The sequence below is a fragment of the Panulirus ornatus genome, chromosome 28, assembly GCF_036320965.1.
Source record: "Panulirus ornatus isolate Po-2019 chromosome 28, ASM3632096v1, whole genome shotgun sequence".
In the NCBI taxonomy this organism is placed as follows: Eukaryota; Metazoa; Arthropoda; class Malacostraca; order Decapoda; family Palinuridae; genus Panulirus; species Panulirus ornatus.
In genome coordinates this window covers 7,678,694-7,695,000 of record NC_092251.1, presented here as the reverse complement: position 1 = coordinate 7,695,000, position 16,307 = coordinate 7,678,694, and the positions used below count along the sequence as shown (strand labels likewise).

Below are 16,307 nucleotides of genomic sequence, written 5' to 3'. Positions count from 1 at the left end.
GAACGTCGAACTTACAAAGATGGGATAGGAACGTGAAGATCTTATCATGACAACAAATTGGGAGGATCGAAGACAATAGCATGATCTTAAAAGCCTCTCAGCGAGGATGAGATAGAGTTATCAGGTCTGTAAGAACGCCATGAAACATACCAAAAGAAAAAAAGAATATGAGACACACATGCGTACGAGCGCCTTACAAGAATGATAGAAAAAAAGAAATGTTCTCTTTATTACTAGATGACGTAAGAAGCAGTCTTAGAATATTGATAGAAACATTGAAAAGAAACTTTTGATATATGATTGAGGTTAGTCCTAGATGATCTGCAACTAAGAATTTTGTAAAGAAAAACAAATATATATATATATATATATATATATATATTATCCTTGGGGATAGGGGAGCAAGAATACTTCCCACGTATTCCCTGCGTGTCGTAGAAGGCGACTAAAAGGGGAGGGAGCGGGGGGCTGGAAATCCTCCCCTCTCGTTTTTTTTTTTTAATTTTCCAAAAGAAGGAACAGAGAATTGGGCCAGGTGACGGTAGTCCCTCAAAGGCCCAGTCCTCTGTTCTTAACGCTACCTCGCTAATGCGGGAAATGGCGAATAGTTTGAAAGAAGAAAGAAAATATATATATATATATATATATATATATATATATATATATATATATATATATATATATATATATATATATATATGTAAACTCAGAGATTGAATTAAAGAATATTAATCATATATCTGTGAATGTAGATATAGATATAGGTACATTTCGGCAGGTACATAACCATATATATGTCTGTACATAATTGAAAAATAATCTTGTTCTCATGTATGTCTTAGATATGAGAGACGAAGTGCAGACCGCTGACCATGTATGTGTTTTCTCTCCACAGGAGTCGACTTATGTCAGTGGAGAGATCGTGGACGAGTCAGAGGAGGACACCATTAGTTTCAGTGACGAAGACGCACAAAAATACTTCGAGGAGATACTCTATCCAGGAGGAAGGAGACGTAAATCCGACCCTCCTGCCATCTTCGTCTTCACTCCCGAGGAGACTGAAGTCGTAATGGCCCTGGACTCGAGACACCGCTCCAGAAGAGCCTCCGAGGTCTACAACGTCGCCTCCGAGGAAGACCCGGTCGAGGATACGGTGTTAAACTTCACGGAGCGATACAGGAACGACATTAACTTGGACGCGGTGGAGAATAATAATAACTGCTGGACGACTGTGGAGGAAGTAGCCATGAATATGGAACGTGATCTACGTAATAGATCTCCCGAAGAATCGAAGGCGCCAGTCAAGAAGACGAGTCCCCGGAGATCGTCGCCTTTCTCCCCAAGAAAATCGGCGCCAAAGACGCTTGCAAACGCGGCGATAGAGTCGCCAAGAAAGTCCCCAAAGAAATCACCGAAGAACACTCCCAAGAAATCCCCTAAGAATTCTCCTTCGGCTCCAAAGAAGCTTCTCCCGGAGATCCTGGAGTCGTCAGTACAAACGTACCGTCCAGTGTACCACGTGAACCTGGATAACTCGAATCTTGTGCCGGTACCTTACACTCCCAGGTACTCGGAGAACTCGACCACCGCAACATTCAGGGTTCCTGTGGCCGCCCCGCGAAGCTTTCTGACCAAGAAGGTGACGACTCCAGTTGAGGAGAAGACCAGGAAGGAAGAAGAATGGTCGAAGCCCAAAGAATCCAAGGACACTAGAGGTAGGATAAAGAAAACGCAGAAGAATGCCCAGAAATATGAGGAGAAAACGAGTGATGTCAAACAAAGTCCACGAAGTCATTCAAATATGAACATCAAAGATTGTTTGAATCCTGAGAAGAACATTGTTGAGCATCAGGATGAAGAACAACAAGTAAACAATAACTCAGTTGTTATTGAGGTCCAGAAACCTTCAAGACCTAATTCGCTGATTCTTCGAGACACATTCCAAGATGAGGGCGGCATCACGGCTTATAACATGGCAGCAACGCGTGTCACGTCTTTCACATCCCCCGATGATTCCAGCGATTCTCAAGAGGTGGTCGTCCAAAGGAGGCGGCTCTCCCTCGAGCTGGACCCCGATGAAAGTCTGGCGTTGAGCACGCTCGAAGCTGTGGTGACGGAAGGCCCTAAGTCATCAACACTCTACAGTTGTTCGAATCAGCCATTTAACTCCTTCCAGGAACTAGAGGCAATGAAGGATAAGCATCCTGTTAGAGCTCACGACGCAGACACCAAGACCTCAGGAGAGATCGTATCTTCGGAAGGGAAATTGTCAGATGGAACTCACCACACAGAGGATACAGACGATCTTGATTGTGTTGTGAATCTACCATCGCTGGATGACTCTCTCACAGACGACCGGCACGACTCGCTGCCCTCTGACCAGGAAGGTGGTGAGAGGTGCAACACCAGCTCCATGATGAGTGACTACACCCTCAGCCGAGATTCCCTCGAGGGATTCCTCAACGACGATATAAAAAGCCTCAGGAGCTTCGTCGCTCAGAGGAATTTAGATATGGCTGATTTGCCGGAGGAACCGAAGAGGAAAGAGGAGAAAGTCAAGGATTCCGGCGGGCTGAACTCTGAGGAAAGAGAAGACAGTATAGACTTTACCTTTGAAGAAGTTGACGATTCTCCGAGCCATTTCGTAAAAGACAGGACTACAGAAGAGAAAAGGACGAGTAAGAGATCCCCGAAGCTCGGCAGGTTCTCACAAAAGGTATCGGACAAAAATAAAGAGAATGAGGAAAAGAGTAAGATTGGTTCGTTCCGACCGCGGAACATCCTTTTGTTTGGTTCAAAAGACAAGAATAAGATGAAGGGTAATAAACCAAACCCTACTGACAACGACGCCACGAAGACTGAAAGCTGGACGTCAGAGACCATTGAGGAATACCTCTTGAACAACAACCGAGAGGAGACTCTGCGGTTGGGTCTCCTGAACGAAGAAGACGTTGCGGTGCACGAGGCCAAGATGGACGGCAGCTGGGATGTTACGGACAACAGGAAGGCCGCCGCCCCTCCTGAGGTGCTGGTGAACGACGAAGCCAGACCCACTACCCCAGGACCGTCTAGCAGGAAGCGTCAGGCGCCTATCCCTCCCCAGAGGAAGTCTCCGAACTGGAAGCCCCAGGATATAGAGAACTACTTGCTAGAGCACAACATGAACGAAAACCTCCGCTTAGGGCTCCTCTCGCAGGAGGACATTCAGATCTACGAGTGGAAGAGGGCGACAGGTGAGTGATAAGGATGAGGTGTTCTAGCTGTTGACGAGTCTCCTATATTAAGGTATGAAACTGTCATATTCTACCTGTCTTTTCATCTCTTGTGACTTTCCAGCCTTGCTATACAGTGTGTTCACGTAGGGCCCTTTCCTCACAACATGATTTGTCTACTCCTGATTCCCTCTAGATATCCCCTGACATCTGAAGCCCCACACTATATCATTTTATATACTTTTTGTCCCCCATATATCATTCCCCATTGTACACATGATCATCCTATATATATACCCATCTTCATCGAGTCAGATTTACGTGTGTCGTATTCCCTCATTTTACCTTCCTGTTCTCTCATTTCATTCTTTTCTTTCCCCTCCTTCTTGTCATGATGTTGGAGTATGTGTAGTGGTCCTGATTGTCAAGATGAATTAAGATACTAAGTGATTAGAAATTCAATACTTAACCTTTATATATCTTTTCATGTACTAAACCCCAGATGTAATAATCCATTTAGTTTCAGTATCTTTGTCATGATATGTATATCTACAGTGTAAGATTCATATAAACCCTGTATCACGATATGTATATCTACGATGTAGGATTCACATAATAACCCTGTCTTCAACCTTGATACAGGTATTTCAGAATTATAACCAGTTAGATGTAGAATGCTTGAATAATCATATCAGTTGTAGGATTGTAATCAGAGTGTAGTGCTTCGAGCTGACGTCTGTAAGTTCAGATCCCCTATACAGTTTTGGCGTCTTTCCTGTAGTGACCTGTAAGCCGATTCCAAGAACCTTGTGGGATCTGGCGGATGGCTTTCCTGTAGGCTCAAGCTTATGGTTCCTCTGCGATGGTCACCTGCTGGCCTAGTATAGTAAGTGCCTCCCTGTACGTGCACGTTTCTGTGAGAATATTGAAACTTTATCTGGGGGGTTTAACCCTCTTCGCTGGGTAGGGTGTCAGAGAGTAATATGCTTTTTAATTTTGCGACATATTGTGGCTTTAACCTCCCTAGCTAGCAATGTGTAATTATTTGGTGTCATTAGAGGTTTAATGGAGGTTAATGCTTCTTAACAGCTCTTCATAATGAAGAAGTTCAAGTAGGCTTGATCTTTAGCCAGGATCTCGTATCCTTCCTTGATGTAGACTAAGAGTTACCTTCCTGCCCAGTCTAGTTGACTCCCCTTGTAAGCTGTCACTGAATTATGCTCTTGTATCATGTGAGATGTTACGGTCAGTAACAGATGGCTTAAGTATAGATATTTCATGTGCGAGTAAATGTTCCATGAGAGATTTGATCGTAGTCTTCATATAGCGAATGAGATTTTCTAATTAACTTCAATTTGTTGCGTCTGTGTCATATACAATGCTGCCGTTTCTGCAAACCTTCTCTGAAAGTAAAAGACTCGAAAAAACAGATCAGAAATTGGATAAAGGCAATAATGCAAGTCGCGATTAAGATAAGGTTGAACCCAAAATTGAATTATGATTTATTGAGTAATTTACATTTAAGATGGTAAGATAGAGGACAAGGAAACAGCAGCTAACTTTCCACCTTATCAACCCTGTATAGTCGCCTCGGAACTCCAAGTAAGGCGTGATGGGGACTCCCATCCCCCTCCTTCAGGTATGTCCCCCTATCTGCGACACCAGCTGGACCCGCGAGACCCTCAGGAAGAACAAGGTCGTCAGAGGGTCATCGTCCTCTTCCCTCTCGAGTTCGGTGACTCCTTCGCCAGAGACCCAGAGGCCTTCGATGTCGTCGCCAACCATGGGTGAGGAAAGGAAGAGGCCCTCTGAAAGGGCCATCGACGTCCCGTCCTCACCTCAGGTCAAGCCTGCAAGACGACGTGAGTTACTCTGTTGTCCCTTGCCTTTTTTTTGTGTGTGTGTCTTGAGAATCGTTAGCGCCTCACCATCTAACGTTAGGAGAATTGATATCGCATGTAGGGAGGGAGAGGATCCTTTTTCCCCCCTCACTCTCACCTCGACAAGAGTTCAGTCAGAAGTATCATGTTGAGGAGGAGAAGCATAAGATACCTAAAGTTCTCTTTGTCAGTGATGTATTCTCTTGAATGTTGCTAGACCTCTACAAACCTAATCATACAGAGGCTATATGTCCCTCGTTCGCTGAAGGAACCCTGACGACCCTTAGCCACCACATCTCTCGTGTTACTTCTTACAGACAAACACACCACATGTATTCCCGCCTCACCCTCTGACGAGGTTTTTGATATACTGTTACGTACTCTTCCAGGTGCAAGAGCTCCTCCGCCTCCGCCCCTCCCTTCTGTGATCAGGACCTTCCCGGCGACGACCTCCACGCCAACCTCCGCTAGAAAGGTGTCTGGCCACTTCGCCTTCAGGGGCTTCAAGTTGGGTCAGGTGAGTGTCTTCCTGCTTGTGTCATTTACAAGCCCATTTGTCCCGCACATTTGACACCTCTATTGAAAAATGAGCCCATCATAAGTGCATTAGACAACTAAGTAAGTTTGAGACCTAAAAAGATTCTAATTCCTAGTAAGTGAAGAGCCTAAGTGATTACCGTAACTCCTGCTGATGTGAGGAGGTTTTTCTGTGTGCATACCTGTAACATGATACGTTTGCAAGGCAACTTCAGCATCGTTGTGGGCGGACGGAGTGTTCGATCTTATCTTTTCTTCACTTTGCCATCGTCTTAGCTTAGTCTTGGGCGATGATGAGTCGAGTTAGCCCAGGTATCAAGTCTCACCATAATCTAACCCGGATGACTCGGTCTTGGAGAGAGAAAGAGATGGTCTTTTCTTTTATATCATTATTTCCTTTTGTATGACATTCTTGCCTAGCGCGGGCCAGTGTCATGCTAACAACCCGGCCTCAAAAAGTTACACCAAGTAGTTACTAGCTGTGTCACCTACTGTGTAGTTATTCATGGTATCACTACTCACTGATGGACGCACACCTACGCCCCAAACATTTAAGATACGGTACTGTAATATCACTTATCATTTTTGAGTACAAATCTCTTCGAGTTGTTGAGACGTGACCCTGTTATTCATCCACTTGCAGTTGATGGAAAAACATGATGAAGAAAAGAGAAGAAATAATAATTCCTCAAATCTCTCTTAAAATTTAGTTATATGGAATGATAACGTTTTATTTCGTAAAGTATTTGAGAAATATCGTGGTGTACGAGGCCGCATCTGAGTTGGCGAATGGTCCGAGAGAATGAGGGACGAGGAGGGTGTGAAGCGCCGCACTTGTGAGTCAGTGTGTCAGCAGACGGGTATGATGCCACCCTTTTTCCAGAGATGCTAGGCAGCCGAGGCAAAAGAAAAGCAAAATAGCCTCGCTCATCATCATCATCATCATCATCATCATCATCACTATCATCACCATCATCATCATCATCATCATAGTGATGATGATTTACTATGGGGTTGTCTCTAAACTTACACCTTCGGAACTGGGAACTTTGGGTAGGTGGAAGGACACACTCGTCTGAAATACCTCTAGCATAACACCCGAGGGAAATCATTCGGCCAAAAATGAACTCACTTCTCTTTCATGTTACCTGGCGCATTGACGTGATTACATATACATATATATTTTTCCATTTCTGTATCCAGTGCTCCGAACGTGGAATTGTTTTATGGATTCTTTTACACGTGTGTGTGTGTAAACAATTAGCTCCTTTTTAGGTTGGAAACATTGCGAAACCCAGTTAATTGAGGGGGGAGGGAGGGGATTGTATACATACCAGTGCTCTTCCTTTGTTATTATCCATAGGAAATAAAACATGGGCTGGGCTTTCATCCTGGGATGAAAGAGCTTAATACACACATACCTAACGTCCCCTGAATACTGTCTGATGAAACGTTTGCTGGGAAAAAAAACCGTGGAGCAAACGTTTGTGTCTCTAATGAAGTGCTGTTCAGTACAAGGGGGTGAATGAACTGGTCCATAGCCACCTTGCATATGGTTGGGTATCTTGGGTGTTAACGAAAGCACATTTCACGTTGGAAATTGAGGAGAGAATATCAGGAGGGATGTTGATAGAGTTTGGATTCGTCCCCATGGGTCAGCATGAGCCGGGAATGAGTAGTGGGTTGTCAGGAGGTCAGGTCACGAGTTGAAGTTCTTGACGTAGTTAAGTCACTGCAGAGTTCAGTCTGTGACTAAATCCTCGAAATACTTCTGCTTCTTAAGGGACATTGTGATTTATCATGACTTACACATAACCGTTGTAAAGATCATTTTTCCCTAAAACTATATCAAAAATCACATGGTACAATCTGATGGGAGGGAATGTCTGTGGTTTTCCTAATGTAATATATGTATGTTTATGTGTATGGTGGTATGTATGTGTATATATATGTGGTTGTATCCATTTGTGTGAGAGCGAGTAAAAGTACATAATTTCCGTTTTTCTAAAGTAAAAGATATATATCAATTCTATGCTTTCGTTGTACACGTGATTTGGGCCATGGATGTCACAGTGTGCGCGCGTGTGTATGTGTGTGTGTGCGTGTGTGTGTAATAGCACTGACGTTCCCGCTCTCTTCTGCAGCGTGTAGGGAAGGGCGTGGGTGATGGCATCTCTCGGCTGGGTCAAGCAGTGGGTGACCGGGTCCACGGTGGGGCCAGTAGTCACGCCAAGCCCAGTAGCAGCTCGTCTGAAGTCAAACCCGAGGTCACCAAGTCTGAGGTCGCCAAGACGGAGGTCACCAAGACGGAGGTCAGCAGGCCCAAAAAACTGGTCCTAGAGAGAATCGGCGTCAAACTTCCCGGACTGGCAAGTTAGTAGAAGATGGTCTTTGTCTCTGTGTCTCTGTAGAAGGACAAATGTCATTTATTATTGTCTGGTTTATTCATGGCCGTGCTTTTAGTTCTTTATCATATATTCATCATATCAAACCAGCCATTTTCTTGATTCATGTGTCGGTTTTATCAGTTTCCTCAAATTTGACGTTTGTGAGACACGTATTGACTCACTAGCGCATGAATTAACTAAAGCTTCGCGTTTGTTTTGGCCCAATGACTCTTCCCGCGTCAAGAGCAAAAGTACAATGGCCTCATCTGCACGCACGCAATCTCGAGCTTTCATGTATTACTTCGATGTGTCTTGACGTCGTGGTGCTTCTTACCTACACTTGATATATCAACACCGCCTCATAGCCTTACTGCACTCAATCATCGTCCAGTCTACTCCACCTGCATACGGCACTATACACGTCCGTTTTCTTTTCTTTTTCCCCCCTTTCCCGCTGCACACGATACTGCAGGTTGAGGTAACCTCCTTGACTCCTCCTTCTCCTCCTCCTCCAGGTCGAGATACGTCTCCGGCAGCAGCTGAGGCATCAGAAAGCTCCGGTTCCGCTGCCGGGACGCCGGTCACGGACGAGGCAGCGCCTGTAGGGGAGGCGATCCCCGGGGCGCAGCAGCGCCGGCGGGAGACGCCCTACAGGAAACTGGCCAGGCTCTTGGGCAAGGTAGGTCACACGTCTCTTCTACAGCCAACTACTTCTTCGTCCTTTAGTGTTGTGAACAATGTCGCAGCTGACTGTATTTCTATACCTTCTCCACCCACCACTACGGAGCCCATGTGCTGTACCACCTACCCTCTCTCTATCCTACAGACGTTCTGTATTTGAGGATACAGCCTCTGTCCCTCGTGCAGACACTTATCTCCGTCGTGGACCATCGGGGGTCTTCTGTTATCTGGCTTATCCACGTTAAACTCCCACGATCTCCCAAGACACACGGTTTGAACACTGCCATAACGGGTGATCGATCTCCCACATCCATTTCTGCCCACCCCCACTCCCCTGGCCTTCATTACACACACACACACACACACACACACACACACTCTCTCTCTCTCTCTCTCTCTCTCTCTCTCTCTCTCTCTCTCTCTCTCTCTCTCTCTCTCTCTCTCTCTCTCATCACATTTTTCATCATACCACTGAAGCTCATGAAATTAATGGAATCGATTATATGTAATTGTCAACTAGCATAAACCAAATTATTGATAATTGTGAATATATGAATTTTACTCGCTTCCAACATTGTGAGCAATATGAAAGGTTTCTGTGTCGTAAAGTCCTCATGATATCCACGTCTCCTGCAGGAGCCGCCAGCGAAAGCGCCGGCGCCCCCAGCCGTGGTGCCGTCCCACGCACTCTTCCTGCGGGAGGCCCCACGCGCCACGGTAAGTACGTGACCGTTTTCCTTTATGCATTTATGTGCGTTTTCTTTCCACCACTTAAAGGGAAACTATGTTATACATATCAAGAGTGAAGAGCAAAAGCAATTGTCTTATATTGATAGGCAAACAGGCTATGGCCGGTTACCGCAAAGAAATTTGAATCATTTGAAGAATCTTTACCTCACAGAACATGGAGAAAATATAATGTTTTCTATGGGCGACATAGAAGAGAATCTTTTACAAGACAGAGAAGAAAAGAAAGCAAGACATTGATAACACAGTAATGTATTCATTGTTAGAATTTACATCAGTGCAGAAGAGCAGATGTCATATTTCATGATTCGTATGTATATTATGTGTGTGAGTGTGTGTGTGTGTGTGTGTGTGTTATTAACTATTTGCACAGTATGGGAGGGAGTTCAGCATTCATGGGGCCCCTATCTCTTCAATCTCTCCTCAGTGATACATTTTTTTACCTTTTCTCTGCTCTCAGCATATGTTTGGGGAAGATACTGTTGTTCTTGGATTGATAACTGATGGTGCTGTAAGTGTTTTTCAAAGATCTTTGGTGTATTTATCATGTTGAGTGAGAGTAGCACTCATGTCGAATGCATCTGATTTTTTTGGGTGGGATGTCTTGTTGCTGCCCTCGGATTTTGCGTGATTCGGACTGCTATATTAATCTTGTATGATTCCTCTCTCTTAGTTCAAGGGCGACGAATATGGGGAAATTGTTTGCGGGGGTTGACTGAAGTTTAAGTGTTTCCAGAATTCCTTTAGTTACTAGTGAAGACATACGTTTTCTTTTATGCCAGTTTTCTATAAGAGAATGGCACGAATGGGTAACACTAGTAGATATTAATGTTGCTGCCGATAGTGGTATATATGCATTATATCTTGCCATTATGAATTAGAATGAAAAAAGGGATAGTTTTGTAAAATGTAAGACTTTTAAAAGTTAGAATTTTTAGCAAATAATGAAAACGAACAGCACCAGGCCATAGGGCTATGAACGAGTTCATAATGTATGGATGGATAATGTCTGGCCGGTTATTATAAAGTCTCGCTGTTGCCTTGGGGGTGAAGGTACACAAACAGTCATTTTTCGGGATCAGAAACCACATCGAAAACGACACTTTAAAGATGTTTGTTTCACCCAACGATCAAGTTGTGGTTAAACACAGTAGGCGGGGGTTGTCAACAGGTCGCACCAGTTTCCTCCGATCCACTCGTGACATTTTGTGTTAGTGGACGTTACTTGGTTTATCTTTGTGGGAAGGAGTATGATGGAGGTGATGTGAAGATGGACCATGAGGAGATAATGATGGTGAACGGTATTGATGGTGTTGTTTTGTATCACAAGCGTAGCATCCACGGTAATGATGGTAATAATGACTGTGGTGGGGTACCACAACAGCGGCGACAACAGGACCAACACCAGAAGCATCAGCAATGCTCGTCGTTCTAGGCACCGCTGTCAGTCAGCAATGCCCGTCGTTCTAGGCACCGCTGTCAGTCAGCAATGCCCGTCGTTCTAGGCACCGATGTCAGTCAGCAATGCCCGTCGTTCTAGGCACCGATGTCAGTCAGCAATGCCCGTCGTTCTAGGCACCGATGTCAGTCAGCAATGCTCGTCGTTCTAGGCACCGATGTCAGTCAGCAATGCCCGTCGTTCTAGGCGCCGATGTCAGTCAGCAATGCCCGTCGTTCTAGGCACCGATGTCAGTCAGCAATGCTCGTCGTTCTAGGCACCGCTGTCAGTCAGCAATGCCAGTCGTTCTAGGCACCGCTGACAGTGCTTCTACCATCGTCATCCTCACTGTATCTCGTCAGTGACTCTAACGTCACTACGTAACTTATTCTTCGGTAGTGAAGATGATAATGATGAGGAAGCGAAGCTCCTTCAGTATTACTCTATGAGCAGGCTCACATGGCCCGTGCCCCCACTCAGAGGAGTTCTTCCTTTCGACTCATCCTCACACCAGTATGAGGGCCAGTATGAGTGTGGACGTGAAGACATATTGGTAATCTTCGTCGTTGAAAAAAAAGTCTCGAGCGATGAGGGTGATGGTAGAGTCAGAATTCTTCGGGGTTACCCCTTCACGCTGACTCCCAGCGCCCTTCGTGTCCTCAGAAACGACCCCCCTGAGACCCAGGAAGGAAGGAAGGAAGGAAGGACGGAAGGAAGGAAGGAAGGTAGAAAGGAAGGAAGGAAGGAAGGGAAGGAAGGAAGGAAGTCGTCCCAAAAACGTCTTGAGATCCTCCCTCGACGACTCAGCAGCGAAGTGTTATCTCAAAGACATATTCACAGGGTCGTCCTCACTGGGGGGGGCTGGGTAGTAAAGATGTATATATCCCTCTGATGGGCAATTGACTTAATCCACTTTCCTGATAACCGGTGGCGAAAGACCCAGATTATTTGTGATCTCGGGGGAGACTTGGGCACCTCCTGCAGCCTCTCGTGAATGTCAGCTGATTGAATATCTAAGGAGGGTGTGTGTGTGTGTGTGTGTCGGCTGCGGATGGCCTCCTTAGTGTCCAATAACGAATATATTACGCTCTCTCTTCCCGTTCAGACGTGTAACTCAGGCTTGGTTGACCCAGGTTGATCGCCTCGTTCGGTCTCAAGTCATGTTATCCTGGGTAAGTGTCGGATAAGTTTAATGTCGTAGAAAATGCGATGTGTAGGTCATTAAGGGAAAAGTTTCGTTTGCTCCTCTGCCTTCCTGGACATTGTGTGCTCATCCCGTACGCGAAGTTAGATCGTCAAGTTCGACGCTCAGTGTATTTCTAGAGTTCACTATTTGTTCAATTTATTCGTCCTCAATATTTCATCGTGTTCTCGTCCTCTCCGTCAGTCCAGTGTTTCATCTCTCGTTTATCTCTTCATCACCGCACTCTCCACTCCCTCCCTCCCTTCCTCGACCGATCTGTGGCTCGCAGTTTCCTGGCAGCGACGCGGTGGACGTCAATGGGACGTTTCTTATTCACCGCGGCTAAATTAGGACTTCTTCTTCGGGAGCTCCGGTGATTACCCCAGCAGGAGTTCCAAGACGGGGGTCTCTCTTGTGGGGGGGTCCCTTGTGGCGTCGTGCCCTGTGGCTATGAGAGACTGCGACCGCAAGGAGAGGAAGGCGTCATCTTCACTGGCTGAGGAGGGAGTAATCGTGGTGTGGGTCAACTTCCTGGTTTTCAACCCGTTGGCGGATCATCTTTCTTATTTCATTCCCCCAGCGAGTCCCTCCTCACGACGTATGATTTTAACGTTACCACCCGTAGATAAGGATAACGAGAATGTACGGGCGTACACGAGTCGCCTCAGTGGGCGAGTCTTGAGGTCTGTGGGGAAGAAGAACCCGTTGCTTACGAACGAAGCTGAAGAACTTGTGGTCAAGGCGGGAGTGGATGTCGCCATCACCCGAGCCACACGGAGCGCCTCCTTATCAAGACAGACAGGTGTGGTTGCCGTCGCCACCTGCTTCACCATCGTGTGAGTCTTTGGAGACAAAGTAACCCTTGGGTTTTTAAAGACCAGCTTCCTATAGGGGATACTTACGTGACACGATCTTCAGCACAAATGTGGCTTGACATTAAAATATGCCTGTCATAGACACTTCACCGTATTGCGGATTGGGAGTCCAATTTTTTTTCCGTAAGAACAAACTTCTGAAATCTGAATTCTGAACACGTGTGTTGTGTGTCTCTGCTCATGAATTTCGCCAATTGGGGGGGGGCGGCTTTTGACGGTCATTTGGTATCGTGTAAGGACTGATGGGCGCCGGAGGTGTGGGGAAATTCGGTGGACGAGCGGCCTGGGTGACGTGTGAAGGTTTGGGAACGATTGGGGGACACTTGCTCGTGTGGAATGATGACTGCATCTAATACGTGCCTTCAAGTAATGCATTGCTGGAGCGGACCTTCTGTGATGCACAGCTCCTGTGCTTGTGGCAAGGCCGGCAGCACGAGAAAGAGAAGTTACGGGCTATATTCCCCGTATAAGTCAGAGGAGTAGCGGCCTTGTGGCGTGCATAGGGTTAGAACTGTCATCTCTGCCGCTGGAGGAGCGCAAGCACATTTAAGTGGACTCGCATGATGGACGAAGTCTGAGACAGACTGTCCGCCGGGCCTTCCTGCTGGCGAGACAGAGTTGCCCAGACGTCAGCCTCAACCCCGGGCCCGCCTTTTCGGTCCCTCGGTGGAGGGTCGTGGAGGGGCGATAGAGCTCCGGCCATCGTCAGACGCAACGCCTCCCTGCTTATGGAAAATGTCCAGTCACCTCTGAAGAAACCTAAGAGTGAGCAAAACATCTTTCTTTTTCTTTCATGTTCATGGGTCATATTGCCCCTCCAGCATCTCTCATGGTTTAGCTCTTAACTGTTCGTCTCAAGTTATAACTCGTGCTGAAGATAGCTGAACCTCGCTAACGTTTTCATTTTCCAGATAACGTAGTGTATAGTGTATAGTAAGGACGTGATCAAGAATCTTAAGTCATTTAGCATTTCACTGAAAAGTCTAGTTGAGAACATTGTCTCCTGCAGCGACCAGGGGCAAGCTAAGCTTTGTTGGTAATGACCCACTGAAATAAGTGATGCTTTTGAGGTTGTGTAGTCGTTTTCTGGAACTCCCGAAGATGGTATTTAACCCCCCTCCCCCCGCCTCCAACTCCCAGCGAGTTTTGCCACCTCCCAAGAGACGAAAGCAGATACGTAATAGATTATAAAAGATATATATCAGATATATATATATATTGACACCGTCCAGTGGATTATAGTCATGCAGAATTTAATTACGGGTCGTTCTTCAGGCATAAGATCAGAGATAGTGTACCCAAAGTCCACTAATGGTTGTAAGAACAGATCATGCCACATATACTCAGGGACACTAATTTGTTTACAGAGGTCCAGAGGCATCATTCCCCTCCACTAAACATAGCCATCACACCTAATAGCATATCCTTATGTCATCAATTTCCAGTGTTTCGTATTCCTGCGTCAGGGTTGTGTCAGTTATTATTAGCACCAAAACCTAACCAATGGCGACCTTCACTTAAGTAGTTATGCTGACAGTTCCAATACCCCCCCTCACCATCCCAAGCGTCATTAATGATCGCACAGGTTGAACACTCTCATTACACGCGAGAGAGAGAGAGAGAGAGAGAGAGAGAGAGAGAGAGAGAGAGAGAGAGAGACTCAACAGCTGACTGTCATTACGACCTTGTACTCCAGGTGATCCCGAGTTCATTGTCAGGGGCCATCAAGAGGGGGGAATGAGACCTGTGTTCGCGCCAGTAGCTCCGTCCTCTTCACCGGTGTTGTGCCTCTCATCCAGCTATCCTCTGCTGCTGCTCTTGTTGCTTCGCCTCTCCTAATCTGATCCCAGGACTGAGGGTATCTGGCCAGACTTGCTACAGCAAACTTCAGATGGGTTCTGGTAGCCAGGACGCATGTAGATACCCGCTGCTTAGGTCCCAGGGAGCTGCATCTTGTGGTGTGGGTGGCTTCGTAAGCTTTTTTCCAGCTGATCTGTTGGTTAATGTGGCAAGAGGTCGTCACTTATGTACGACAGAGCGACACTAACACCGTGGGACGCCTTAGTCTGTCGGTGCCGTGGGCGTCAGTGCCTGGACCTGAGGGAGCGTTGCAGGGAGATAAAAAGGAAAACAGGTCAATCAGCAAATGACACGGCCGTTCAGCAACGCCGTGTGAGGCTGTGTGAATATAACGCGACAAAGGAAGAGCACGTCTCAAGTAGCATCCCTCAGGATCCATCGCGTCCTAGCGACCCTAGCGTATCCTAGCGATGCTACATGACTGACACCTAAGTTGGCCTCGGGAAAAGCCCGGGTCCATGGTACTCCCACCTCCCAGTGCTTCACACCCGAGTCCTGAAAGTCCATTACGGTGTGATATGATGTGGCCATCTTGGTGTATTGAGCGACGATCTCGAGATATTATTGAAAGCGAACGAGCGGTGAGGCTGAATGAGGAGCTAATCATATTGTGTGGGTTGCAGGCGCCCCGAGCCATGGTGGGTCCCTTCTGTGTGGCGTCTGGATCGAGTCCTCCCCTCGTGGTACATACCTCTAGGGGGCTCACTAATTCCTAAGAAACGGAGTTATTATTCGCCATGGCGAAGCCTCTTCAACGTGAGTCTATATACGATCACCATATGGCGTGTTACTGAGGCAGATCATTATATACACTCATGCTTAAGTCGTTCATTGATCGAATGTATTCTCGACATAATGGGGAGGTGGGGTGTGGATTTATGGACTTGGTCACCAGCCATTTATAAACAGAGGCATCACTCCTGCTGTTGTATAAACTGCGTCTTGACTGTCAGGACGAGCATCCTGCCGCTGTTGCCGCTGCCATACAGATAAGGGGGACCTACTTCTCGACTCTTACATCCGTGGCGGTCTGTGTCTGAACTCCGTAGTCTATCAGGCTCGGACGACGTCAAACACACACACACACACACACACGGAACACCAAGCGTTGCTACCACTAATTGAGGAGAGACACCGAGGGTATTAACGCTAACGCAAGGGATGCGAAAGGCAGGTGACGTTATAACTAATGCCTGGCCCTCTTGGGTAATTAGCAGGTAGTGGTCGATACGGAGTCGCCTGTCGTGTTATGACCATAACCTGCAAAAATTGCTCCGTGCTGTAACATTCCACCCCGGCCCTCTCCCCTCTGTAAAAGTCAGACCTCACTCCTACCGCTATGGGCGTTGGTCGTAGAGGAAATGTCTGCAATTTTCCCTCCTTCTATCCCTTTTATTGGGAAATAATGATACAGGAAGGGAGGATTTCCATCCAGCCACTTGCTCCCACCCCTTGAGTCGCCTCTACAACACACGGGATGTATATATATATATATATATATATATAT

General features: G+C 46.5%; 2 protein-coding genes across 2 annotated transcripts in view; both read left to right on the top strand.

The window, feature by feature from the left end:
• Positions 1–4,934, top strand: part of LOC139757815 (uncharacterized) — a 207,966-nt gene extending 203,032 nt beyond the window's left edge. The window contains exons 25-27 of the mRNA XM_071678682.1: positions 896–3,233; positions 3,994–4,098; positions 4,798–4,934. Of these exons, the coding sequence (XP_071534783.1) occupies positions 896–3,233; positions 3,994–4,094 (2,439 nt within the window). The 3' untranslated portion in view covers positions 4,095–4,098; positions 4,798–4,934. The remainder of the gene's footprint in view (positions 1–895; positions 3,234–3,993; positions 4,099–4,797) is intronic.
• Positions 4,219–16,307, top strand: part of LOC139757819 (uncharacterized) — a 274,516-nt gene continuing 262,427 nt past the window's right edge. The window contains exons 1-5 of the mRNA XM_071678692.1: positions 4,219–5,074; positions 5,482–5,609; positions 7,774–8,002; positions 8,532–8,695; positions 9,334–9,414. Coding sequence (XP_071534793.1) covers positions 4,825–5,074; positions 5,482–5,609; positions 7,774–8,002; positions 8,532–8,695; positions 9,334–9,414 — 852 coding nt within the window. The 5' untranslated portion in view covers positions 4,219–4,824. The remainder of the gene's footprint in view (positions 5,075–5,481; positions 5,610–7,773; positions 8,003–8,531; positions 8,696–9,333; positions 9,415–16,307) is intronic.